The 26,064-nt window shown below is 39.3% G+C and overlaps 1 protein-coding gene and 1 long non-coding RNA gene across 8 annotated transcripts in view; one reads left to right on the top strand and one right to left on the bottom strand.

Moving 5' to 3' along the window:
• The window catches only part of ITGA6 (integrin subunit alpha 6), a 72,076-nt gene extending 51,021 nt beyond the window's left edge, over positions 1–21,055 (top strand). For 2 of the 4 annotated variants that reach the window (XM_050340180.1, XM_050340178.1), the window contains 22 exons: positions 258–513; positions 1,969–2,100; positions 4,445–4,655; positions 5,112–5,305; positions 5,439–5,527; positions 6,268–6,395; positions 8,393–8,488; positions 8,944–9,005; positions 10,270–10,427; positions 11,353–11,508; positions 12,232–12,347; positions 13,254–13,440; positions 13,528–13,611; positions 13,813–13,892; positions 14,048–14,125; positions 14,225–14,327; positions 15,281–15,454; positions 16,496–16,594; positions 16,958–17,068; positions 17,152–17,250; positions 17,587–17,712; positions 20,897–21,055. In XM_050340180.1, the coding sequence (XP_050196137.1) occupies positions 258–513; positions 1,969–2,100; positions 4,445–4,655; positions 5,112–5,305; positions 5,439–5,527; positions 6,268–6,395; positions 8,393–8,488; positions 8,944–9,005; positions 10,270–10,427; positions 11,353–11,508; positions 12,232–12,347; positions 13,254–13,440; positions 13,528–13,611; positions 13,813–13,892; positions 14,048–14,125; positions 14,225–14,327; positions 15,281–15,454; positions 16,496–16,594; positions 16,958–17,068; positions 17,152–17,250; positions 17,587–17,712; positions 20,897–21,055 (2,898 nt within the window). Of the gene's footprint in view, positions 1–257; positions 514–1,968; positions 2,101–3,335; positions 3,453–4,444; positions 4,656–5,111; positions 5,306–5,438; positions 5,528–6,267; positions 6,396–8,392; positions 8,489–8,943; positions 9,006–10,269; positions 10,428–11,352; positions 11,509–12,231; positions 12,348–13,253; positions 13,441–13,527; positions 13,612–13,812; positions 13,893–14,047; positions 14,126–14,224; positions 14,328–15,280; positions 15,455–16,495; positions 16,595–16,957; positions 17,069–17,151; positions 17,251–17,586; positions 17,713–19,133; positions 19,264–20,896 lie in introns of those variants that run through there. The other 2 variants (XM_050340181.1, XM_050340179.1) reach the window with 2 other exon arrangements.
• LOC126652947 (uncharacterized) lies at positions 11,410–26,056 on the bottom strand. Of its 4 annotated transcripts, XR_007632079.1 has the most exons (4): positions 25,922–26,049; positions 24,113–24,198; positions 12,113–20,948; positions 11,410–11,488 (listed from the first exon to the last, which is right to left on the bottom strand). It is a non-coding gene; the product is annotated as an uncharacterized LOC126652947 (long non-coding RNA). The 4 variants fall into 4 exon arrangements; XR_007632076.1 differs by lacking the exon at positions 24,113–24,198 and having other exon boundaries at positions 25,922–26,056; XR_007632078.1 differs by lacking the exon at positions 25,922–26,049 and having other exon boundaries at positions 24,113–25,734.
• Between the last annotated feature and the right edge of the window lie 8 nt (positions 26,057–26,064).

Below are 26,064 nucleotides of genomic sequence, written 5' to 3'. Positions count from 1 at the left end.
GAGGCATTAGGTATCGAGAATGGCTCTAGGGATTTAACCATGTGGCCTTCCTTGCCCATGAAGCTGCTGCTTTGACTTTATCTGTAGCTGCCTGGCCTTTCCCATGCACTGCCCATAGAAAACATTGGATTCTTACATGTCTACAAGGTGCCTTACAGCACTGCTGGCATGAAGGATTGCTGAAGGAGCCCAGTCTTCTTAGATGACGTGCACACAACATACAGAAATCATCACCTATTATTTCTTCTGTCTTGCAGACCTGTGCACATCGCTATGAGAAAAGGCAGTATGTAAACACAGTGCAGGAAACCCGGGATATCATTGGAAGGTGCTATGTGCTGAGCCAGGACCTCACCATTAAGGATGATATGGATAATGGAGTCTGGAGTTTTTGTGATGGTCGTTTAAGAGGCCATGAGAAGTTTGGTTCCTGTCAGCAAGGTGTTGCTGCTACTTTTACTAGAGACTATCATTATATTGTGTTTGGTGCCCCAGGCACTTACAATTGGAAAGGTATGACTTGGCTTCCTTCCTGCCTACCCTTCCCATTTCCTCTGAGGTGGCTCTCAAGGGTTGCATCCAAAGTTTTAATTTTTCTTTTTGTTTTTTTTTAGGATGGGGGAAGGGATAATAGGGATATAATGATTTAACCCTCTTTTCACAAAATGCTATGCTTCTGTATCAAAATTATTTACTGCAGTTTCTTTAAATATCCTTGAGGGAGTATATGAATAGATAATGGAACTTTTGTACAGCAGTTTTTCCCTTATTAATCTAATCTTATGGTGGGATTGAGGGCTTACTTTGACAAGTAGAACAAATCACTAATTTTTTTAAAATTATTTGACCAGCCTTTTTCTGCATTTGAGCAAATGTTAGATAGCTGCACTGAGATCTTCATCCTGCAGTGTTCTCCACTTTATTCTTTGTGAACAGTAGTACTTTACAAATTAAATACTGGAGAGTTGCAGGAAGATAATTGAACAGAGCAGTTCAACATATATTCATAACTAAATCCATGCATATCCATGTAAAATTTCATAGATAATCTGTCTAAGAGCCAAGTATTCTGTATCATCCAGGAGATATTCCAAAACTGAGGGGAAAAACCCATAAGATATTCTCTGTTAGTTTATGTTGAGAAGCATCTAAATGGCCAGCTCAGTCTCTTGAAGGGATTTTTCCCATCACACTTCATTACAGCAACAGCTGTGAATTCTTCCCTCTTGAGAACATCTGATCCTCCAACCACTATGTTTTTCCACCTCGCACACCTGTGCCTGCCATCTGAACCGTGCAAAATCATTGAGTTAAGCTCTGGCACAAGGTGTACTTTAGTGAAAACTTAATCTTCCACGTATCTGTCAACAAAATCTGACCAAGCTGAAACAGCATATTGAGTTCAGACACCATTTTACTGCAATTGCAGAGAAGTGCTAGGACAGTCCTAAGACTGCTCTTCTGTATAATGGAAAAACATGTTTGTGCTTGCCAAAACATTAAATACGCCTGTTGATAAAAGGGAAGCACAGATTTTATTGAACAATAGCTCTTTCCCCTTAAATACCGTTTCTAAATATACCACTGGTGTTTGTCATAGCTGAACAGTAGTTTTATTTTTTTTTAATTCCTGTGTACTTATCTCCCTTCTAAGAGAGGCTTTATGAGGCTAAGAAATGTGGGATGAGGGTAGTTTCTGACCATATTGGTTCCATGTGTTTTTGAGAATTTTCTTAGTATCCCATGTTTTCCAGATCATTGTATGGCCTCTCTGTAGAGCAGCATAAGCTTCTGCCACACAGATGGAGCAGAGAGAGAACACTGTCCTCTCAGTGCACTGTTCTGTGTTTGTCCTACTTTAACAGCAATCACTATCTCATTCATCATAATTAATATAAGTTGGGAACCATTTATCTGTTATTTTTCTCACCATGCATTTGCTTTTATGTTATCATTTCATTTTTTCAGGGGTGGTTCGTGCAGAGCAAAAGAATCAGACATTTTATGATCTGGGTATCTTTGATGATGGGCCTTATGAAGTTGGTGATGAGAGCCGCCAAGATAAGAATCTAGTTCCTGTTCCAGCTAACAGTTACTTAGGTAGGATTAAATACATATGGTAAATCTCTTTAGGCCTCTTAAACATCTGTAATCCCAGTCTGCTGTGATGATACGAAACGGGAGCAGAAGATCTTTCATTGTGGCCCTGTAACATGTTCACCATTTTGGATAATTCACATTTATGGACCAGTTTTAAGTGTAAGAAAGATGATACTGCTGAGGTGCCTGGAAGAGCTGCCATTGTAATGTGAGATTCAAGAGCCGTGATGAGGATCTACAGAATCTCAGGGAGTGATTGTAATCACTGTCATGGTTCAGTGACACTGTATAGACCTGTAGTCCTTAGTCACAAGGTCTCTTCTACGTGCTGTCAAAAGGTTTATCAAACTTTGAGTTTCTGGATGTAATTGTTAAGACTGCAGATTTTCTCTCCTCGTAGATGAGTGCAATTCTTTTATTCTTCAAGTTTTTAACTTAACTCCAGTGGTCTTTTTACAGACCTTTAAAATATTGTAATATAAGTACTGTTCATATTTTTTGTGTGTGTTGCAGGAGGTGAGTGTCTTGCTCTTTGTGCACTTATGAAAGCAGAAATATGTCTTAGGGCCACTGGATCTTTCTGTACACCAGTGAGATACATTGGTGCAAAGAAAAGGCTACGCTGCATTTTTGGAAAGGTTTTCAATGTAAAGAATCTTTCTGCACCAGTGCAGATTTCTGTGTGTTGATCCACTGCTTTTGCCGTACGCAACAAATACAGTTTTGGTAACTTGAGACTGCAATTCCTGTGTGAGTGGTGGAAAGCTGAACAGATGGGAAGGGCATTGCTAATCTAAAAAGTAAAAGCAAGTCAAGAAGAGAGCAAACTTAGAGCTACCCATCTGTTAGTAGAAATAGAACATAAACTTCTCTTAAATATCATGAGTAATTACTGGGTGTAAATAACAATTAAAAAACCCCATCCTAGGATCTTATGTTAGACCAGCTGATAGCATCTTCTGGTGAAATAAGAATTGGTAAGGTGAGGAGTGCTGTGGAGGTAGGTGCCTTTTGCTGTGAACAGTCATACCGCCTTTTTGCAGTTTCATAACAAATATATTTCTCTCTTAAATGTAAATGCTGCCTTTGATTTGTCATAATCAAAATGACTTCCAGGCAAGCCAGCTCTTCACTGGCATTTCTGTTCCCTCTGTTCAGATAGTAAGTGAACGTGGTTAGAGGTGTTTTGTTTAACTGCTGTTTTTTTCTCTTCAATCTTTCACTCCTGTTTACAGGTCTTCTATTTTTGACAGCTGTATCTGATACCCATCCAGATCAGTTTGTGTACAAAACATTGCCTCCCAGCACACAGCTGGACAAATCAGTGGATGTAATGATGAATAGCTACTTAGGTTTGTGACCACATGAGGTGGCAGCATCTGGTCAGACATAATCTCCAGACCTTTGACACGATCCTCTCCCCTTCATCCCCTCTCATCTCAAATACATTGTAAGCAAAGCATGTAAAAACTGGGATTCAGATGAAGAGGAGATGGCAAAGTAACCAGTCTTCAGAGAAGCACTGATTTGTCATGCATTTTTCCAAACCCTGTCATCCCTCCCTCAGCTGGGACTCCCTCAGTTTTTCTGGAACTGTCTCATTGTGAATTGCTGTAATTGAGAATTTTCACAGTAGTGGTGAAGTGTTTCAGAAGGGAGACTCCCATCTGCTGGCTGGTACCTTCCTTCCTTGCAGCATGTGCAGTTTTCTACTTTGGCCTTTATTGGATATGTTGGTATGTGCAGTATAGTAATTTAGCTTGGTTTTTCATATTTTAAAATGTATTGATTTTTAGAAAGAATAGGTAAGACTAAATTAATTTCAACATGTCCTTTAGGGCTGCACTAAGTTAATATTGCCAATTTCACCATTACTGTGTAATTTGATTCTCAAATACTGTACACATCATTCATGTGGGATACTCTGCTTGTGCAATACATTTTGCATGTTTGCAACAGAATGATATTGACTTGTACTCATAATTTTACCAGGGGTGAAATACTCGAGCTATATTAAAGTGGTAAGGTGTAGTTGTTTTTAAGCTGATATGTTTAAAATGTATTTGGTATCCGTGACAAGCAGATCCAAGTGAGCAATGAACTTATACATTTTGTGGGAGAAATACTGAATGTAATGTGTGAAGGAGTGTCGACCTGTAAACTTGAATCCAGGAGTCCAAATAGAAATGGAGAATTCCCAACCATATTCCATGTCATACGGTATTTTAGACAAAACTTGTATTTCATATACCACTTTAATATAGCAGGGGAAATTTTTACTTTTTGTATTAAAATGCAAGCTGTTATTTAGTTTGTTTATATTTTGTGTCTTTCTTTGGGAAAGGTTTCTCTTTGGACTCTGGTAAAGGAATTGTCTCCCAAGATGAGATGACTTTTGTGTCTGGTGCCCCAAGAGCCAACCACAGCGGAGCAGTTGTTTTACTGAAAAAAGAGAAAAATCAGAGAGCACTTTCACTGGAGCACATGTTTGAAGGAGAAGGGCTGGCCTCTTCTTTCGGCTACGATGTTGCTGTTGTGGACCTCAACAGTGATGGGTATGGCTGTGGTTAACTCCTGCTGCCTGTATAAAGGATAACAATCGTGCTTATTTCTGCTTTGGTTTTCCCATTGCAAGTACAAGAAATGCCAAATCACACCTTCCACGTTTTGCTGGAGAAAATGGCAAGCAACTTGAAGAACCAGTTAGGACACAGTCTGTGTTTCTAATAATAGAAAAGAGTTTTATTTAAACAATTAGTGTAAACAAAGAAAGAAGGAACCAGTCTTATACCCAAAGAAGGCCCTAGATAGAAGATCCTTGTGTGCGACTGAAGGAATAAACCAGCGTGTAGTGTCAAGTGGGGCTGTTGTTGCTCAACCAGTTTAACGCATGTTTTGGTCTTTGTTCAGCAGCTCTTTGGGCAGCTGATCTTGAGCCCACAGTCTGATCGGTTACTTTCTGAAGTTTTTCTGCAAAAACAATGCTTTTTTTTTTTTCTTTTAATTCCAAGATGGCAAGACATTGTTGTGGGAGCGCCGCAGTACTTCGACAGAAGCGGCGACATCGGCGGCGCTGTGTATGTCTACATCAACCGCCAGGGCAAGTGGGACGGCGTGAAACCCATTCGGCTGAACGGAACCGCCGACTCCATGTTTGGGCTTGCAGTTGAAAACGTCGGGGATGTTAATCAGGATGGGTATCCAGGTAAGTGGAAGACATTGACAACAAAAGTACGTGACTGTTTTGCCGATGCCAGACTTGAAACATCTTACCCTTACTGCGATTGCACACGGCAGAAAGAGCAAGAATTTTAGGTGTTGCAACTTACTTTCAACAGATATCGCAGTTGGGGCTCCGTATGATGGTTTTGGCAAAGTATACATTTATCACGGATCCAAGAATGGAATAAATACAAAACCAGCACAGGTAATGAAATAACCTTTACTATATAAGTAGTCTTGAACAAAATTAAAAAATGATAGGGCTATCCATCTTCTCCCTTTCCATTACTATTAGTGGGGTGGTGGATATGGAACAAAGTCACAGGACCCTTCAAAGGTTGCACTGCTGACTGGAAAGATTAGGAATTCTTGATATTGATATACATTTTTATTTCCGGGGCCGTCCTTTGGCACCGATAATATGCAGAGAAGGAAAAAGACATGTAGATATATAGTTTTGGGGTTTTTTTAAGTAAATCTGGTGATTTGAAAATAATCAGTTTCTTGGTTTTCTCTTTCACTGTGACACTTGCTTCTTAAATAAAACATGTTCATGCCTTTTTAGTTTTCAGGACCACTGTGTCCAGTTTGCAAGGTGGGAATGGAACTTGACTGCACTCCCTAGAATACTGCTAAAATACTTTCTAGAATACTTTTTCAGTTTCAAGTGTCTATAGTGCATAAATACTGTAAATAAACTAAGCAACATCTCTGTGCATATGAATAAGTTCTGGTACTCACTGCTATTGCAAAGTAACTTCTTGGAAGAAAAGCAAATCACCTTGGCACTTCAGTTTCATTTACCTGAACTGAACACAGAGGCAGGTTCTATTTCATTGTTTCTCTTCCCTCTCTTTTTTTCCTGGCCATAAGACAGTTATGTTCAGTTATTTCACTTTTATACCTTTTAAATGTCTGAATTTCCTCAATTTGTTTGCTCTTTAGATTCTTGATGGTGAAAAAACAAACACCAATTTCTTTGGTTACTCTATTGCTGGAAACATGGACCTGGATAAAAATTCCTACCCTGATATTGCTGTTGGTTCCCTTTCAGATTCTGTAAATGTGTACAGGTATTATATACAGAACCTTAACTAATTAAACCAAGGCTTTGATTTTAGTTTTTTTAAAACAATTTGCTTAGTAGTAACAACAAGCTGTTGGGCCTGGAGTGTATTTTTCCTACTAGAAGGTGGAAATTCAGGGTTGGGGGTAGGTGGGAATTCCATAAATTGGTTTATTATTTTATCCCCCTCTTTTCCTTGAGAAATTGCCTTTGCAGTCAGTTCAGGGTAAGAGGGTGAACGTGGACACTTCCTGTGAAGTGCTGGTGTGTGCAGTATACCTGTACCTTAGCTTTGCCCCAGGGTAGCTTGCATGCCTGTCCTTTAATGGAATGTAAGGATGATAAGTAATTCCTTTGCGTTCAGGAGAAGTTAACTGATATGTTTGCTGCTGTTATATAATCTAATCGTGCTTTATTGAAGATGGAACAAAGCTAAACAGAACCAACCCCCACCTCTGTAGCCAAGGATCCAGACCAGTGAGGCTGAAGCCTCGCTGAAGTTACGCTGCGGTCCATGAAACAGCAGTGAGGAAGCCCTGCAGATGAGATCCTTTGGGATTTCTGTAGCACGTGCCTAAATTAGGGATGAAGTTACAGTCTTTTGCAGACCTCTGCTTTTTTTCCAGTTTAACTTACTGTTAAGCTGAATCACTAGTAATGGGCAGGAAGAGGACTGTCTATCTCATCATCAGAACTGTGAATGCCACATCAAGTTTGGGTCCTTGGTGGTTGCTGTCAGGTCCCAATGGAGGAGGAGGATCAGAAACTTCAAAACTGGTTATCTGGATTTTGGGAATGAAAACAACTTTGCTTTTCAGGCAGAACAGCCTTTCCTACAATTTATCCTACAATTTATGATCCCATCTTTAAAGTGTATAATATCTGTGTACATAATTGTAATGTTCTTAAATACACTGGAACAGCACCCAGGAAAAGCAACTCACGTGAACAGAGTAGGTGGAAGAGGAGTTGATTAGATTATTAAATGTTCTACTTACTCAAAAAGAGGCTTTAATCTTTTGCTGATAAGGGCAGGACAGAAACTTTTAGCAAGGTGAGAACAAAAACCTCTAACAGTGAAAGGGGTGGCCCATTTAAATGGAGGAGGTGGCCAACTGGCTACTTTAAACAAGGTCGAGGTGCTTTGATGAGAACAGGATCAGATCACTCATTTGTTCATGGAAAATGTCTTCCCTTCCGAAAAGGAAAGTTGTGAGGCTGAATTATGGTTACAGCCTCCATGCAGGAGGAATTAGGCAATGAAAACATTTCCCACAGCCACCCAGGCTCCACATAAAAGCTGTTGTGAACATCAATCTGAATGAACTTTAGTACCTACAGTTATTCACAGTGGCTGAATTACTGTTGGGGTTGAAACCACCACTGAATTTTCTGTTTTTCCTAAGTGTATAAAATGACAGGGAGCCTCTGGTGGTCTAGTGGTTAAGGGCGCGGCGCTGTCACCGCCGAGGCCCGGGTTCGATTCCCGGTCAGGGACACTCCCCGGTCAGATGGAGCTCGTTAGCCCTTAAAGGCAACCCATCTGTGTCCTGAGGACCTCGCTGCCACCGTCCAAGCTCACTTGGCCCCGGCAGATGAACCTTAGGATTAAAGGGTGGGCTCAGTTCCGCGCACACTGTGTCTCACCTAAAAAATCCAATGCGCAGGCTGGAAGGTGTAGAGACCTTCCCCGGATCTTCGCTTGCGAAGACTGGCCATTATTTATTTATTATAAAATGACAACCACAACATCACATGAGCGTAGCCTGCTTCCCTGTCAGGCACTCATTACAACAGTAGTTGTTCTTTGTTACTTGCTTTGCTTAAATAGTTTTCTTTTGTTTCTAACCAGTATCAAAGCCAAAATCTTTTTCTTGGGGTGTCTGTTGCAAATCAGTGCAGGTGTGGAGGGCATTTGGGATTCACATGAATTATTTCATTAATCTTAACAGAAACTTCTTTTTTTTTTTTAACTCTTCATTCCCCATTTTCCCTCAAATGAAGATCTCGGCCTGTGATAAGCATTAGAAGAAACATTACAGTACAGCCTGACAGAATTGATCTAAAGAAAAAGAATCCTGAGGACCATAGTGAAATATGGTAAATAAAAAAAATTATTCTATCAGAAGCCTTGGTGTATTGAGTTTTCTGTTGTCAAAATTCATTCAGTGATGATGTTGAAGTGAAGGGATATGACAATTATGCAGGTTAAGCAAATGTATCTGCCTTTTGACTTTCTGAATTTCTTAAAACTACTGTGCTAAAGACAAGGTTTAAAATATGTTCTGTTCATAATGTCTGCTTTTGAAAATTACTTTTAACACAAATATCTGGGCTTGAACAGCTTTCTCTTGAGTAGAGACATAAGAGCAAGTGCCAGAAAATTTTTCTAATTGCTTATTAACCGTTTTTTCTTGCTTTGTGATCCAGTCTAGTAAGCAGCAAATACCGTAGTCATAAGAGTGATAAGATCAGTGAATGCATTATTAAAACTTTTCAGTCTGTTGGACCATGTCTTATTAAAGTTAATATTAGTTTCTCGGTACTTTTTACAGGATGGATGTGAAAGCATGTTTTAAATATACTGCAAACCCTCGAGATTTAAATCCAAGGATAAGTAAGTTTTGAAGATAAAGAATTTTGATCTGTTTGTCAAGTGATCTGTTTTCTTTTTTTCTTTAGAGTTATCATGGTAGAGTACTACTCAAATTGTAGTGACTCAGGGACTGTCAAATTTAAAATGTGACTCAGTACTAAGGTCAGCTGTTGCACTGTCTGTATTTAGTCACGCTGGTGTGTTAAGCTGTTCTGTTCTGGATGACAGAAACTTTCTGAGTGTTATAACTACTGGTGAGCAAACGGCTGCCATACAGACCCAAACCCTTCTGCCTCTCTAAATTACTGCTGCCTTAGACAATAGTTTTAAAAACCCATTTTATATATCGTTAGTAAGTGTTATTTCTTATTGTAGGGTTACCCTATAAAGCTGTGTCCTGTATTCATGAAAATGGTTTTGTGGAAATGAGTAATTGAAATAAAAAAATTTGCATTAATAGAAGACTGGAAGACTGTGCCACAATTATAGTCAAAAATATAAAGCACTTGTTACAATGCTGCTGTTACTACCTCTTGGAGAACTGTGTAGTATTTTGAGAGGAAATCAGAAAAATTTTAAGCTCAAAGCTCTTTTTCCTCCTGTGTTGAGTTTCTCCATTACTTGTAAAATCTAAAGGATGTACCTGAATAAGATCCTGGTCCGTCAACAGGTCAAGTGCTATCAGTTCTCAGAGGCTGCTCCCTTTGTCCATCTGTGAGTGGCCTGGCATGCTCAGTGCTGTTCCCATCTGTGCAACATTCAATTGGCTCAGTGAAGAGAACGATTAAAACACCCACCGAGTTCAGGTCTATCAAAACATGCCTTAGCACACAACTAGAAAGCTGTAGTCACACTTATGCTTTCAGTGTTAAAATTAACAGTGTACTCTGACCTCAGAATCCTGCTGGCTCTCAGGTGCCGTTTGGGACACCACAGGAATCCCGGACAGCCAAGTCGGGGTATTTACATTGTGGTACCTCAGCCCTCTGCTGGCTCTGCAGCAGCAATTACAGCTCCCCCGTAAAAGAACGTTGTACTTTGGGAATAACATGATTTGGATTAGAAGTTTGCTACAGATCATGCACGGGTACCTAGCCCTTGACTATGGTGGGACAAAACTGACAGAAAGTTTTGTAAATAACTGAAAACAGTTTGTGAAGCCCAGAACTGGCTGAAACAATCATCTAGAATAATGCTGTAAGACCATACCTGGAGAAGTTAAAAGTTCTTTTTAATAAGGCAATGATTCTTTTTTTGTAGTGACTTATTTTATTTTTTCACACAGAGATCAACTATACGTTTGAAGTGGAAAATGAGAGGCGGCAGCTGGGCTTGCCATCCAGGGTTCGGTTCAGTGACCACTCGTCTGATCAGTTTACTGCAAGTACAACCCTGAAGGGACAGAACTCATGGCAGTGTGTGACTACAAAGCTTGTACTACAGGTAGGGAGGAGTATTTTCTGTCCTTTTCATTTACATCCATTTAAAACAAAAGAATGCCTGTTGTGTTTTTTTTCCCCAGCCTCATGGAAGGAATATCTGTATATAATTTAAAAGTCACATGCAATATAAAGTTTCAAAAATGGAATTCCCCCATAGTTTAGTACTTTACTATTCCCTGCACACATGCCACTTTCTCCTGTTACTTTTCTTGCAAAGTGTGAGTAAAAGTTGTAGCCACTGCAGCATGCTCTGGAGGTCAATAGAGCTGAGCTGATTTTGTACAGTAGAGAGGAACTAAATGTCAGAAATGGAGAGCTGTTTCCAACAGAAGTAATTGTTGCAGAATTTAATGGTGTGACTGTCTAGGAAAAGAATTTTAACCCATGGGTTTTGGAGTGGATGAATGGGCACGGCAAGAAAGCTTGGTGTGTGTTCTCTTGACTTGGCTGCTACACTGCCCGTTAAAGGTGGCGTTGCTCCAGCAGCTGAACAAACTCCCTCTCTTGGCTCAGCAGGAATGAGTCCTCCTCCAAGGCTTCTTTTGACCACAGCAGATTAAAGAGCTTGAATTTGTGCAACAGAATCATAGAATGGTTTGGGTTGGAAGAGACCCTAAAGATCATCCAGTTCCAATCCCCCCTGCCATGGACAGGGACACTTTCCACTAGACAGGTTGCTCAGAGCTCAGTCCAACCTATTTTGATTTTATTTTACTGATGGAGTGTGAATTTTACCTGTCTGAATTACCATCTGTTGTTCCTAGGAATTCTTAATGGTGAGAGAAATCATCAGTTTGGGAAGCCAGGAAAAAGACAAGCTGTGTTGTGTTCTTGCATGTGTTTAGAAAATGCTGTTTAGAAAAAGCTTGCTTTTGTGTTGTTTTCATTAACTGTGCCATTTATTTTAATATTTAATATTTTAACAGGAAAAAATTAAAGATAAGCTACGTCCCATTCCAATATCAGTCAGTGTTAAAATTGCTGGCCTGGAGTCTAGCTCACCATCCACAAGAAAAGAGAGTGCACTTCCAGATCTTATACCAATTCTAAATTCAAATGAATCTGAAACAAAGACCACAAAAGTAAGCCTTTGATATCACATATTCATATAAATCTGCATATCTATAGTAACTGAATTTTAAAGACTGTAGAAAGCCAAAGGAAATAACTGGGGTGGAACTGGACTTGCAACTACTGGCTTATTATTTTATATTTTGTTCTGAACTTGTTACAACATGTTATGAACTAGATCCCGCATTTATTTTGCAACAAAAGGGAAGATGGCATAGCTGCTAGGGGTTTTTTTCTCTCCCCAACAAATTTAAGAGGAAATATACTTTTGATTAAAAATGGAAATCCACTGTCTCCTACTGTGAACACTTGTCTCACATAACAAAATAATTTACAGTTTAATTCTTCCACTGGATGTTGTAACAGCATTTGAGCAGTGACTGCAATAGTGACGTAAAGGGGAGAGAATATCTCAGTTAAAAGTTTGCATTTCCTCAATGGTCACTGAAGAATCACACTTGAGGATATATTTCCTTATTAGAAGGGTACCTCTCACTTAAAATTATCCAACTCTGCTTTTTAGTTACATTTAAAGTTCTAAATTACCAAGATCGAGGGCTACGTATCTCACAAAGGAAAACTCTACAGGCAAGAAGAGTCAGGTGAAAATCTGACCTCTGTCCAGGGAAGTGTCTCTGAGTTCCGTGTAGATGCTTTATGCAGTGCACTGGAGAAATCTTGTTTTAAGCTACTATCATATGTCAGGCATTAGAATTGCTTTGGTTTTTCTTTAGGTGGAGTTCTTAAAAGAAGGATGTGGAGAAGACAATGAATGTCACAGCAATCTGAAACTTCAGTACCGGTTTTGCACTAGAGAAGGAAATGAAGACAGGTTCACTTCTCTACCGCTGTAAGCCTTGATTAATGCATCGCTAAGGTTCAAAGCACTAACAAGTGCTTAGAAGAACTTTTAGGAGGGGGTTCTGGGAGAGAGAGCAGCTTTGTTTTCTGTCTGGCAAACACAGCCCAGTGTAATAGTACTGATCTGCCAGGACGAGGGAAGAGGGGATGGGCTTGAGAAGCAAAGTGGTACAGAGTCAAATGGATACAAAGTGGCCACAACTGTGCAGGTGGGGACTAAAAGAAAGACATTTTTGACACCTGGAGAAATGAATTTATAAACCAACCTTGCAGTAGTTTACTGTGTGTGACACTGTTAACTGTTTTGTAGATGAAATTTTATTGTGAAGATGACAACTCAATATAGTATAGTCTAGTAGCCCAAGACAAGCAGTTAGAGAAATAAACAGAGTAACCATTTCAGTGTCACACACATCCAGCACCCTGCTGCATCCCTCCTCCCTGCAGGGCCAGTGAAACCAGAAAAGGGGTAAAACAAACAGGAGGTGTGTTTACTCACTGTCAGCAGTCAGTCACCTTTAGCAGTGAGGGCCACACTCTGACTCAGAAGCCAAAGTCACTTGCACTTTAGAAGAAAAAAGTGGATCAGTAGATTGATCTGGACAAAATTCATCACTATTGGACGTGAATCAGATGAAAGTGCTGGTTCAGAAATACTATAAACTTGATTACTTGAGGGATTTATCAGTCTGTTCTGTCCTGTTAACTGCTGGCCACTTTCAGAGATGAAATACTGGTCTGGGGGAAAAAACTGTGACTGTTCATGTGTTTACAGCCTTACAAGAATTCTTGCTAATACAGGAAATTCTATTCAGGTAAACCATGAGAAGAATCAAACTTTCATACACACTGGTTTTCCTAATGCACACAACCCTGCATACTCTTGTTTCTGTAGGGAAAATGGTGTGCCAGTGCTTGTTCTGAAAGATCAGAAAGATATTGCCCTGGAAATAACAGTGACAAACAATCCATCTAATCTAAAAAATCCACAAGATGGTGAAGATGCATATGAAGCTAAACTAATTGCAAATTTTCCAGACAGTCTGACATACTCTGCATTCAGGGAAATGAGGGGTTATCCTGTAAGTATTTTTAAGAGAAAATATATTAAAAATTTTAAAATATTTTCAGGTAATTTTAATACCGATAAATGTATTCTGTTCAATCAGGAAAAACAGCTAACGTGTGGTGCTAACCAAAATGGTTCTCAAGCAGACTGTGAACTTGGAAATCCTTTTAAGAGAAATTCCAATGTAAGTTGCAACTGTTTTACTCAAGTTGTAAAATCTCATTTCTGACTGCGGTCATCCAGAGTTTCTGTGTGCCACAACTGGAAATTTGACTCACACCTGTCTTTTTAACTCCAGAACTTGATTGTGCATTTTTATAATATTGCATATATCAATATATTTTACAAAATGTTTATATATTTCATTATATTCTTTCTTGTCTAGGTAACCTTTTATCTGATCTTAAGTACCACTAAAGTTAATGTTGATACAACAGACTTGGACATTAACCTGAAGCTGGAAACGTAAGTTTTCTTGGTGTTCATGTACATGCATTATGTTTTTATAGACAGTCATAAACATTTTGAATTCATTTGTTCCTTTCACAAAAGTAATTTAATAGTAAAGTGAAAACCACTAAATTTGTAAAATAAACACCGTTGTTTCCTTTTCATTGTAGAACGAGCACTCAAGTTAATTTGACTCCAATTACAGCCAGTGCTAAAGTGGTTATTGAATTGCTTTTATCGCTCACTGGGTGAGTGTTGTTAGCATAACAAATGGGGGTTCTGGGGACAGTTCTGCTGCAGACTCATATAAATCTGATTATTTTCCTTCCCCACCCCCACCTGAACAGAATTGCTAAGCCTTCTCAGGTATATTTTGGAGGTAACATCGTTGGTGAGAGTGCTATGAAATCTGAAGATAATATTGGAAGCCTCATTGAGTATGAATTCAGAGTGAGTAATTTAGATTAATGTCAACAGCTGCTTTTAATCAAACGCACTGCTTATCATTTTATACATATGAATACTTGGAAAAGTTGATATATTTGAATTGGCTTTCCTTGTCCCAAATTCCTGACTTCCTTTAGGCTTTGATGTTTTATGGTCATATTTTGAGGAAGTGACCTGAGTCTGTCTGCACACTTTTTTTTGTGGAGCAGTTCCTGCACATTCAGTTGTAGGGCATAACCCCCTGCAGGGAGGGAACAAAAGCTAGAGCAGAACCTGCCTGTGGCCTGCCCAGGCACTGCCTGGTGAGTTACGGGCACGTGGTGCCTGCAGGGCTGAGCTGGCACACGAGACACTGTGAGAGCCCCTCCGAGCGTGTGTCCGTTCCACTGGTTTTGTCTTCTGCCAAATAGAAATCAAGGAGAAGACTAAGAGAAATAAAAGTCCATCTCCGTCAGTCCTTTACTTCCTTCTGTACCTACACGCATGTATTTCAGTAGCAGCAGTTTGAATATCTGATTTAGAGCTTGCTATCATCAACAGTAACACTAGGCCAGTAAAAAAGAGGGGAAACAACTTTCATACTTACGAGAGCAAGAGCTGGTTATCTCTGTGTGTCAGAGTTCCTCATAACTTGCACTTTGCCTCAGTTATGTAACTGCATGATTTGTTAACTCTAAATTGGAGTTGTCGTTTCACAATAGATTTCTAAAAATCAACAACTAAAAGTTTACCTTAGGGAATTTTAATTCTTACATGTTTAAATCTTGTATTTACTTGCTATCCAAGTGCGCTACTTTTAGTATATGCTTTGGCTTTGTACTGCTTTGAGTGCCTTTCATCTGATCTCAGTTTCCTGCTAGCTGCATGTTTAAAGCTTGGCCCAGTCAATAATGTTTTCAAGAAAAAAAATCCCTTTAAAAAGTATTTCGCAGTTTAAAGAACATTTGTTTTAACAGGTAACTAACTTGGGCAGACCACTGAAAACATTTGGTACTGCTTCCCTGGACATCCAGTGGCCAAAAGAAATTAGTAATGGCAAATGGCTGCTTTATTTGATGAAAATAGACTCCAAAGGCTTGGAAAAAGTCTCCTGTCAACCTGAGAAGGAAATCAACAGTCTGAATGTTGCGGTATGTTATGTTACGCTGTCTTCTGTTCGTCAGTTGGTACAACATGAAAGCACTCCACAGCATGTGACAGTAGGGCATATCAGAGCTTGCTCTAGAAGGATTTATTTTTTATCTAAAGAAGCTCACAAGTACAATACATGAACAATGTATCACAGATTAAGCTTATCAGGCTTCATAACAGCTAATGAGGCTAATATGCTAAAGGGTAGATGCTGTGTTGGGGTGACTGTTTTTGCAATGGGCACTGCTGGCATATGCTCTTACTGCAGATGAAACTGCTGATTGCTCTAACCAATTCCATCAGCATTACTGAAATCTGTTCAATAATAAAAAAAAATCCAACCTGAGTCCTTACACAGAAAACAATAAATAACTGTAAACATCTTCCCGGCCTGGGAGAATTCATTGTAATTTTTTTAAAGGCAAAGGGCTTGCACTTAAATTTACATTTTTACAACAAATATAATAAAAAGAATTTCTCAAGCAATTTTTATAGGCCTGCATTGTGCCTATCTAGCAAGATCTTCTTCCCAAAACCCGAGCCTTTATTCTTTTTTTCATATAATCTAAGATCATATGCGAGTTTTATTTTCCACCACTAAAACTGCATGCACAAAAATCCATTTTTGTCAGATATATGAGTTAATATAATTTTTACTGAGTGTAATTACTATACAGTTCAAAAACCCCTGCATCTAGTGGCCTCAGCACAACTTTAATCTTTTAGCATAGTACCATTAATATCCATTATCTAGAACAAAAATGGGAAATAGAATTGAAGGCTTTATAAATCTAAACCTCCCCTTGCCCTTTAAAGAAAATAGTCAGCTGGCCTTTCTTTAGGTAATCTCAACTTTTAATAGCTGTCCTGACTCTACTATTAGCAATAAATGTAGGTAAATAGGGATATATAATGATGTCACTCATATGCTGATCTTGGAAGAAGAAAACATTCACTGAACTCTAGTTTTGCTGCTTGCATGAGGTCAGAATTAAAACATTCTTACGATAAACTACTTTTTACTTTTTTTCCCCTTTTAGGAATCCCATAACTCAAGAAGGAAGCGTGAGGTTGCAGAGAAGCAGATCACAGAGAGCCAGGCATTTCCTTTATTTGCAGAAAGAAAACACAAAATCTTGGTATGTAGTCTTGGTCAGATACGTCCCCCTGCACTCATAAGAGGGCTTTTCTGGGTTTGGCAGGGTGAAAGAATTTATCTGTCTTGTTTTTATCTTAAATCCAAGTATGGATGCTTTTAAAATTTGACCATTTAGATTATCTACTATGAGAGAGAACTAGTAAAGAATATCTGCATTGTTACCTACATTAAAATAAACAGGTAATAGTATCTTCATGGTATTTTCCTATTGCTGTTGGTACAAACAGATACTGGTTCTTGCACGTAAGTATGACGCATATAATCCAATTTTTAATCTTGGGGTGAGGTTTAAACAGTCTGTGAGAACATGATCTTATTTACATGTAGAAATTTGTAATTGCAGGACTGCAATGTGAATGCACGGTGTGTGGACATAAAATGTCCCCTGAAGGGTTTAGACAGCAAGGCATCTATTGTGCTGCGTTCCAGACTGTGGAACAGCACTTTCTTAGAGGTAAGTCTTCCTACCTGCACTTTTTGAAAGGTCAGGGTTCTTTCCTGTTCTGTGCCTGATATTCATATTTTATTTTGGAACAGGACTTCTCCAAAATGAATTACCTGGACGTTCTTGTTAGGGCTTCTATCAGTGTTCCTGCTGCAGCTAAGAATGTTAAACTCACAAATGAAGTTGCTCAGGTAGGTCCAGTGTTTGATGCTAAACACATGCTATGGTTGTGATGGTTCCGGCCATCTCAAAAGACCAGGAAACAGACAAATTTAAAGCAAAACTAGCTTAAAGTCTAACTTTTTAATTGAGTTTTGAATTATTGATCATTTTTACCTTTTAACTGGGTTCAATTCAAAATTGAATTCAATACCCTATTGAAATGATAACAGTAGGTCTTTTTCTTCAAAAACATTTTGTAGAAGACATCTCTAGAAAGAGGTAAGACTGTATACGTTGTAGCTTTATACTTACACATGGGTCTTGGGAAATGCTCTTTCCATCTTCACATATTTCCTGTCCTTTAGGTGCGTGTTACTGTCTTTCCTGCAAAACCAGTAGCCCTTTATACAGGAGTACCTTGGTGGATCATTGCAGTGGCTATTCTTGCTGGAATACTGATGCTTGCACTGCTGGTATTCTTACTGTGGAAGGTGAGTTTTTATTCATCTGGCTATTTTTTATTTCCTGCTCTATAACTGACAAGATAGAAACTAACTAAGCAAATGATTAAGTATTTGGGACTCAAAATAGGGCAAAACTGCCCAAACCATACATTATTAGTTTCTCAATTTTGCAGCATTTGGAATGAAAATGGTTATATGGACAGACTTACGTAATTTTTCTGTTTTCACATCCTCAAAAGGAAGTATTTTGAGCTCAGGGCAAAACTCAAGACAAATGTTCAGAGACCATAGCTGGATACAGCTAATGGGACCCTCTGCAGTTAGATGTAACACTCCCTGTGAGCTGTTTACAAATGTTTTAGCAGGGCTATGTTCTTGTAACATTAAAAATACCATTAAACTGATAGTAGATTAAAAATAGCCAAAGGGTACAGTAATAATACACAGCCAACTGTGCTGGTTCATTTCTTAGTATGAGCTTTTTAAAAATCTTAGGAGGAGTAAATAAGTATGTATAGCAAAAGGTTAACAATTTGCAAAAGAAAAAAACAAGTACCTGTTTTTCCAATGACCTTTATAAAAATGCCAACTACTTGTAGTCCTAAGTATAGCACAACAGCTCTTTTATTCTTAGTGTAGACAGTTAGAGTTTGCTGTTATGGGATTATTTTAGAAGGTTATTAAGAAAGAAGAGGTGAAGGAGACTATCCTGCCACTTCTTCCAGCAAAACTGCAGCAATGAGCTTTACTGAGGAACTACTACTTGCTTCAGGTTACTTCTCACAGGATAGTTCTGACTTCCTTATTTTCTAATAAATGCCCAGCTACTCCTGCTTATGTTCCTGATGAATGAATACTTTAGGTAGGCTGTTAGGTTGTAACTGCTGGTGTTTTACTGCACAGGAAAATACAAGCATTTTTACATGAACACACAGCGTAAAATGCTGCTTTTGATGACAAACACTGTGCTGTGTTGTGAAGGACAAACATTACACTGCAAAGACTGATACATAATTGGTTTAAGATAAAAGCCTGTGTTGAACAGGTCAAAGCACTAATTGTTTTTGTTTTACCCTTTGTTCTTGTCTGTCCCATGCACTGGTCCACAAACAGCTTTCTAGGCTTCTTGGACATACTTTATTGTACCTTTTCTTAAAAAATAACAAGCAGATTTATTACAAATTTATCAAAATGCCTCTAAAATAATATTGTCAGGTTATTCTGTTATTTTGTTAATAACTTGGGTTATTGTTATTTTATAGATCAGATTAGTCCAAGTTGTTCTCAGACCTAGAAACAGCTGAGTTCTTGTTATTTTTTTGTGTTTTTTTGGTTGGCTTGTGGAGGGATAAGAGGAAGACAGTTCACAGAGTTAATTAAAGTCAGTTTTAATTGGTTTGACATCTTCCAGTCCACAAAAATTGACTAAATACCTTGCTTCCTTGTAGTGTGGTTTCTTCAAGAGAAATAAGAAAGATCATTACGATGCCACATATCACAAGGCTGAGATCCATGCTCAGCCATCTGATAAAGAGAGGCTTACTTCTGATGCATAGTATTGATCTACTTCTGTAATTGGTAACTGATGATATTTTTTAATTTCTAGCTGTGGCATATGCTGTGGTTGTGGTGGCTAACTGTGAAGCTTTTTCTGCATAAGTTCTATTAACTTGTGGATTTCAAACTATTGTACTTGCTTGCTCACGCTGTTGATAGATTTTCAGCTTTTGGTGCATGTGAACGCACACAGGTGTTTACCTTGGTCTAAAACACTTCTTGTTTATTTCTTTAGAAAACATATTGATCTTTTGCAATGGGGTTTAGTCTTTTTTTAAAGTTATGTTTTAACACTACAAGTAAGTATTTAAGCTTGCAAGACAGTAATCAACACTGTAGAGTTAAAATGTAAAGCTATATAAATGTGGATGGCGTATAAATGTGCTTTACTAACCTTTAGTGCATGCTAAAAGGTCCATGTTGCTTATAATGAGAGGAGTTTTCATAATGAGAATTTATTGCATGGAAACATCTGTTTTACTTGAGTTCTAAGGTACACTTTTCTAGGAACACACTTTGCTGAAGGTACTAGATGCTTTATGCTTCCAGAAAGCTTTATTCAAATTAAGATATCACATTCTTGTACATTATATCAGTAAGTGATGCTTGGGATCAGGGGATGGGGAAGAATTCTTAATGAACTATGTCAAAAGTTTAATGAAATCTTAACTATGACGTGGCTGAAGATTTTGTCTATGCTCACAATATAATTTGTTTTTAATTCAGTTCCATGTAAGTTCTAATACTAAAGAAACCCTCAAACCACCAACGAAACAAAACCAAAAAACCCAGCACTCTAAACACTATGAACAAAAAAACCTTGCCACTTTAATCTCTTCTTACCCCCAGCAGTACCTAATGACAGCTGGATGGCACAATGTCTCTTAACCCTCATCTTACCTCAGTGATCCGTAAGCATGTAAAGCTGTGTCTGCCAGTCATGATCTTGGCGACATGGTGGCCATAGCTCCATTTGGTTTTGAAAATTACTTTCAATCTGTTCATCTATATTTAAAATCAGTCTTTACATGGCTAAGAAATCAGTTTTTACATGGATAAGAAATAGCAGAGCACAACTAAACTGTACAGGATTTCATCTAGAGTGATTTCCCATGGCCAAGTAAGCAAGACTTGTGTTTCTAATACTGCATATGTGTAATTAGTTCAGATGACTGTAGTTGAGATGGTGCTTTGAAAAACAAGGCCCCAGTGTAACTTCTCTTGAAGGTTCTGGAAGTCTTTTTGTAGATTTTACAGGTAAATCATGTCACCGTGCAGGAAGGCACAAAAGTACATACTTACCTTTGATTCAAGAGAAGTAGCTTTCCTGAACTGTACCTACTTCTCTGTGTAGCAATAAATGCTCTCATGAGATGAATGAACAGCTTTGCACTGGAGGGAATCTTTTTAAGGTACTAGATTACCACCATATGGTCAGACTGTGCCATTTGTCTTCAAGTGCTGCTGGAACAACTGCTGTAGACCTGCTGCCTCACATTTTTACAGCTACGTATGCTACACTTTTGGCTTATGTATTTTTCTTTTCAATTTTCTTACCTCTGTATTTGTGCAAAGGAAGAATTTACTGCCTCTATGACTGTAGTACTTTGGCAGCAACTTAAACCTAAACTGTTCTTTTTCTCCTCTGCCCCAGTGTGGATTCTTCCGGCGTTCCAGGTACGAAGACAGTGTCCCCAGCTACCACGCTGTAAGAATTCCAAAAGAAGAGCGACAGATCAAAGATGGGAAAAACAAAGACCTTGAGACAAAACAGTGGCTCACAAAATGGAATGAAAATGAAAGTTATTCTTAGGGGAAAATGTTCTCCATTCAGAAAGTTCAGACAGAGGTTAAGGTTTTCATTAATGGAATACTGATGGAGTTGTTAGAACATTATGGACATTCACCATTTGATTGTAGATATTACTACTTATACTGAGGCTTTAATTTGCACAGTTAAAATTGCTTCAACAGACTTTATTTGCATTATTTAATTTCCAGACTGCCTCTTTTCCTCTCCTCAAATCTAACCCACACTTTAGAAAATATTATGTTGATTTGGGGTCTTTTCTGCAAAATATGCAAAACCACTATAGCAGACCTTTTCCTGGGATCCTGACCTTCCTCCTGGGGATGTTCTCCATTGTTCCCTCAGGAACATGGTGCTCATTCCCTCAATGCATAGTGCTTTACAAACACACAGTGGCCTTAACACACTTTATTCAAGTATAACTGAAGACCTGCAAGTCTGCCTTAGTCATAACCTTTACCTGCTGCAGTAGTTAGGGCTTAACAGGAAGCATCATCTTAAATTACATGTGCAATGGGTCATGTTGCTTCATTTTTTTTTAAATTTTTTTAAGATCAGATTGTGTGATTCTTGCTCACAACAAATATACACAGGTTTTTTTTTTTTAAAGAGAGGCTTGAATATTAGATGTACTTTTTGTATATATATATATTTTAGTCATTTTTGTATTTATTTTTATTATAAATCATTGTCTTTGACTAACTGTTAGGCCAAAGACTTAAATGAATTTTCAAATCGACTGTGTTTTTGAACTTAAGATTATGAGACCTGAGGCTTTCACTGCATTTTAATAAGTAACTGAAGGTGCCAATACTTTCTAAAAATGTAAATATTTATGCTAATAATGTGTATGGGGGCTTTCTTTTCCTGATACTTTTAAGTTTATGTCTTGTAACATCAGGTCTTGTAACATGATTTGTATATTATTGCAGACTATTTAAGGATTTGGACACCAAGCAGAAGTAGAGGTTTAGATAAGAGTTTTATACTTGCTGCAAGAAAGCGAGTTTTCTCAAAACATCTTTCCAGCTTCATAAGGACTTCCTGTTTGGCAAAAGGCATTGACTACTGCAGCTGTTATACAGCACTTGGAGGAGTCTGTAGCTGCCTCATTTACCTTAACTGTGTGGATCTGGAGCTGATCCACAGTGAGACTACTGAATCATCTTGAATGCCTGAATGTTGATAAAAGTAGAACCCTGATGTTGTTTATCAGTAATCTAGTTACTGTGCCATAAGTGATAAATTTATTTAAACAGTTTAATTTTTTACCCAAGTTCTAAAGTGTTGGTACTATTTAAGAACAAAGATTTAGTTCACAATTGTTTATTCCATGTGAAACAAAATTCTGCTCAAATAGTATGCATTTAATTGCTCGTAATTTGAACTATGCAAAAACCTCTTGGTACTTTTTCCCCTCACAGGGTAAAAACCTGCTAGGAGGGCAGTTGTCAAGTGTCTTATTTCTACTACTAACTTTGAACATTAGTACGAAGGTGTGGTCACCTAAAAAGTTGTAATTAATTTACTACGCTCACCTTTCTTAACACTAAATAATCTCAATATGTTATGACTGATTTTATGAACATTTGCATATGAATGTTGATGTTACCCGGTGTTTGAGCTTTTAAAATTCTAGCTTATTTGCTGAAAGGCTCAGCAACATCAGCAGCCAGGCTAATCAGGGGCTAAGAAGCTTGACAAATACCCCTGAATCTAAAAGCGGATTCTGGCCCTCCCTAAGAACATGAATGTCTTAGCAGTGTTAAAGTGAAAGTTCTTGAAAAATAAGTCATGTCACTGGTATACTTCTTTCTCAGATTTTCATTATACCAGCTAACAACGCCACATCATTCCATGATTAGAAATGACCTGTGGATATTTGTATAGAAGTGTGAAATAAATTTTTTTTAAATTAAATTAAACATTGTCTTGGTAGTAGTGATTATATCATACTTAAGTGAGGTGGCCATAGCTAAGTTCAGCAGAAGAATGTGGCTGAAAGCCACAAGCTGCAACAAGTTCTCCGATTCTCGATATTGCCATAGCTCTTGACGCTGCCCCAGGGAGAGGGGCAGAGAAGGTGCTGCAGGAGATAACGCAGAATCTCGTGCTCACAGGCTCTCTGCTGCAGCTGCCAGCACGGCTCAGGGAGCCTGGCAGAGCTCCAGGTGTCAGTTCCCAGCAAGGCACAGCTGCCCTCTCCCACTCCATGCTTGCACTAACACTGCCCAGGGGACCTTCAATGCAAGCAGTCTCCTAAAAATATTCCTAATTACTGCCAGATAAGTGTTTGAGTAAGTAGGGGAGAGGGATACATCCCCCAAAATTGGTCAAGGACTTCACATACCAATCTCTATTTAGCAGTGAAAGATTGATACCGACAGTCAGTAACACGACTGCAGGGTACAGCTTCAAGTCCACCAAAAAAACCCACAGAAAAGCCAAAAATATGGAGGGAGAGAAAAAAAATATTTTATATCCATTTTAAGGTGTCAGCCCTGACAGGATCCTTTGCTGAGAGGCCTTTCGATGCAACAAAGCCTGAAGAAAAGGGTTAGCTGGATATGTACTAGGCCAGCGTTTGTTGTGGCCAAGAAACTTCCAGGACTAGAACGAGAAGATGCCACTAGACCCTTCAGACCACATCAAAGATGTGAACTCACCCTGCAGTTATTAAACAAGTATTCTCATTTACATAGCACGACAAACATTCGTCTACAACAAGACAAAATATGGACTGGGAGAACAGTTAAGTATCTCATCATAAGGTTTAGTACTAATACAGTGTATTGGGCTTTATACAGGTTCATATACACCATACACACATAGTACTCTATGTAGTATATACTATATATACAGTGGGACAGCACTATAAATTATAGCATATGTGTATAGTATGTATGTATATATGTACACTTATAGAACCTAATGTGCTGTATTTGCTATATATAGCGTGTGTTTGTGTGCAGTGTGTATGTATCTACATAAAAAACAGACACACTGTATAACATAAGGTACATAAACAGGATCTTGGTAAACTGCAATACCTTCACATACCTTTAACTGTCAGAGCACAGGAGATGCATCTTATGAGAGAAGCTTCCAGTGTAAGGGATCACCACAGCACAGTTTCAAATAACCACCTGTGCAGAAGTTACATGTGGAAGGAGGGAACAGGGCACTTGGTTGGACACAAATATCAGGAATCAGCCCATAAAGTGAAAAGAAACTTTTGAAAGTGGCACTGAACTACCAGTCCCCATTCAAAGCACCCACATTCCAACGCTGTTCATCATGACTGCAGCTTGTCTAAACTAATTCAACAGACCACACAGAACCAGAAAGCTGCTCAGGAACAAACAGCTGAAATACCTTCTCCCAGCACAGAGTAGGCGAAGGTGGCAGCTGGTTTGCAAAACCCATGAGAACAAGCTGTAATGAAACAACCAGGCAACTGCACCCGGCGTGCTGAGCCAGCAGAGGCCTGTGGACATGCTGGCTGTGGTTCAGCTGGCCTGCCAGACAGCAGCCTGTGTGTCGCAAGAAGAATGGAAGCAGTGTATTTTCTCACAGGGACTGTGTAAGCAGTTGCTTCAGTTTTTTTATCTCGGTCCTCAGATGTCATTAAATGTCTGTTTCTCTTCCCAGGCTGTGGAGTCGTACGTAATATACACCTTTTACAGCCTCATAAGCCTTGCTAAGTCCTAACCATGATCCTTGTGAGAAAAACACAGAAACTCCTTAGCCCAAGACACAGCCCAGGTGTGACACTGTCACTGTACATGGACTGGGGACTTGCAGTTTGCATTTTCCACACTGGAAGACAGACCCCTTTCCTCCTTTTTCTCACTCTCCAAAATGGTTGTTTGCAAGCTGCACCTTCTCAGGGCCATACCTGCCTCATCCTAGAAAACAGGCAGAGAGAACAGTTTTTTGCAAGAGGAGGTGTCCTTACTTCTGCTTACCTAAGCACTGCACACCAACACAGAGCCCCCCTTGGCACTGATAAGCAGTATTTCACCTCTCAGTCCCAGTGTCATCAGGGGATAGGGGAAGAAGGGGACAGAAAAGTGCAAATAATTTGGAAATAACACAGTTGATAAGTTGATTAACAGAAATGTTTGCAGGATATTGGTTTCTTGAAGTGGAGGAGTTCAACAGCTAACAGTACAAAGCTGAGAAGTGCATTGCTGCCCAGAAATTTCTTTGTTGGGGTCCCTCTTCTGAGGTACCAAGCTACCGGATATCAAAATTGATCTGTGCCAATAAATCTGTCTGGTGGAGATGAGAGCCTAATATCAGAAACTTCCTTAACATCTAAGTTTACCAGAAATGCTTCTAATCACTCTTAACTGCTTTTTTTGGTTCATATTCTAGATATTTCTACCAGAGCAGGACAAGAAAATATTAAATACACTGTTTGGTACCTCACATGTTGCATTAGCATCCTAACAGCCAATAAAGTGATCTATGGTCCAAGTGATTTTTAGTCAATACAGACGCGTGTGGTGCTCACTGTTGACAGATCAGGAGTCTGTCTGTAAAGGCAGAAGCCCTATTTTTCCTCTGTATTTTTTTAAATTCTCAACAAATAACAAACAAATAATAATAAAAACAAATAAACAAATAAACAAACTCCAGGCCATCCCGCAGCTGGGCAAAAGGTGCGCTGTTAAGAAGACCGATTCCCTCAGGGGAGGCTCTGCCGTCCCGCCGCGCCCCGCGGGCCCCGGCCCGGGCTGAGCAGCGCAGGCCGAGCCCGCGGACACCCCCCGTGCCTGGGCCCCGCACCCACCGCCCCCCGCCCGGGACCGCCCCGCAGCCCTTCGCCGGGCAGGCGGCACCCGCCCCGCAGCGCCCCCGTACCTGTCCGGGAAGCGAGCGTAGCCTTCTCCCGGCGGCCCGTCAAGGTACCTCAGCGGCTGCCGGGCTGCTCCGGGCGCCCTCGCCCCGCTCCCTCAGAGCCGCCCTCTCCTCCGCCCACCTCCCCCTCGGGCACCTCCTCCTCG

Source organism: Myiozetetes cayanensis, unplaced genomic scaffold, assembly GCF_022539395.1.
Source record: "Myiozetetes cayanensis isolate MyiCay16 unplaced genomic scaffold, myiCay2020 scf9, whole genome shotgun sequence".
Taxonomy (NCBI): domain Eukaryota; kingdom Metazoa; phylum Chordata; class Aves; order Passeriformes; family Tyrannidae; genus Myiozetetes; species Myiozetetes cayanensis.
This window is presented reverse-complemented; position numbering and strand designations above follow the sequence as displayed.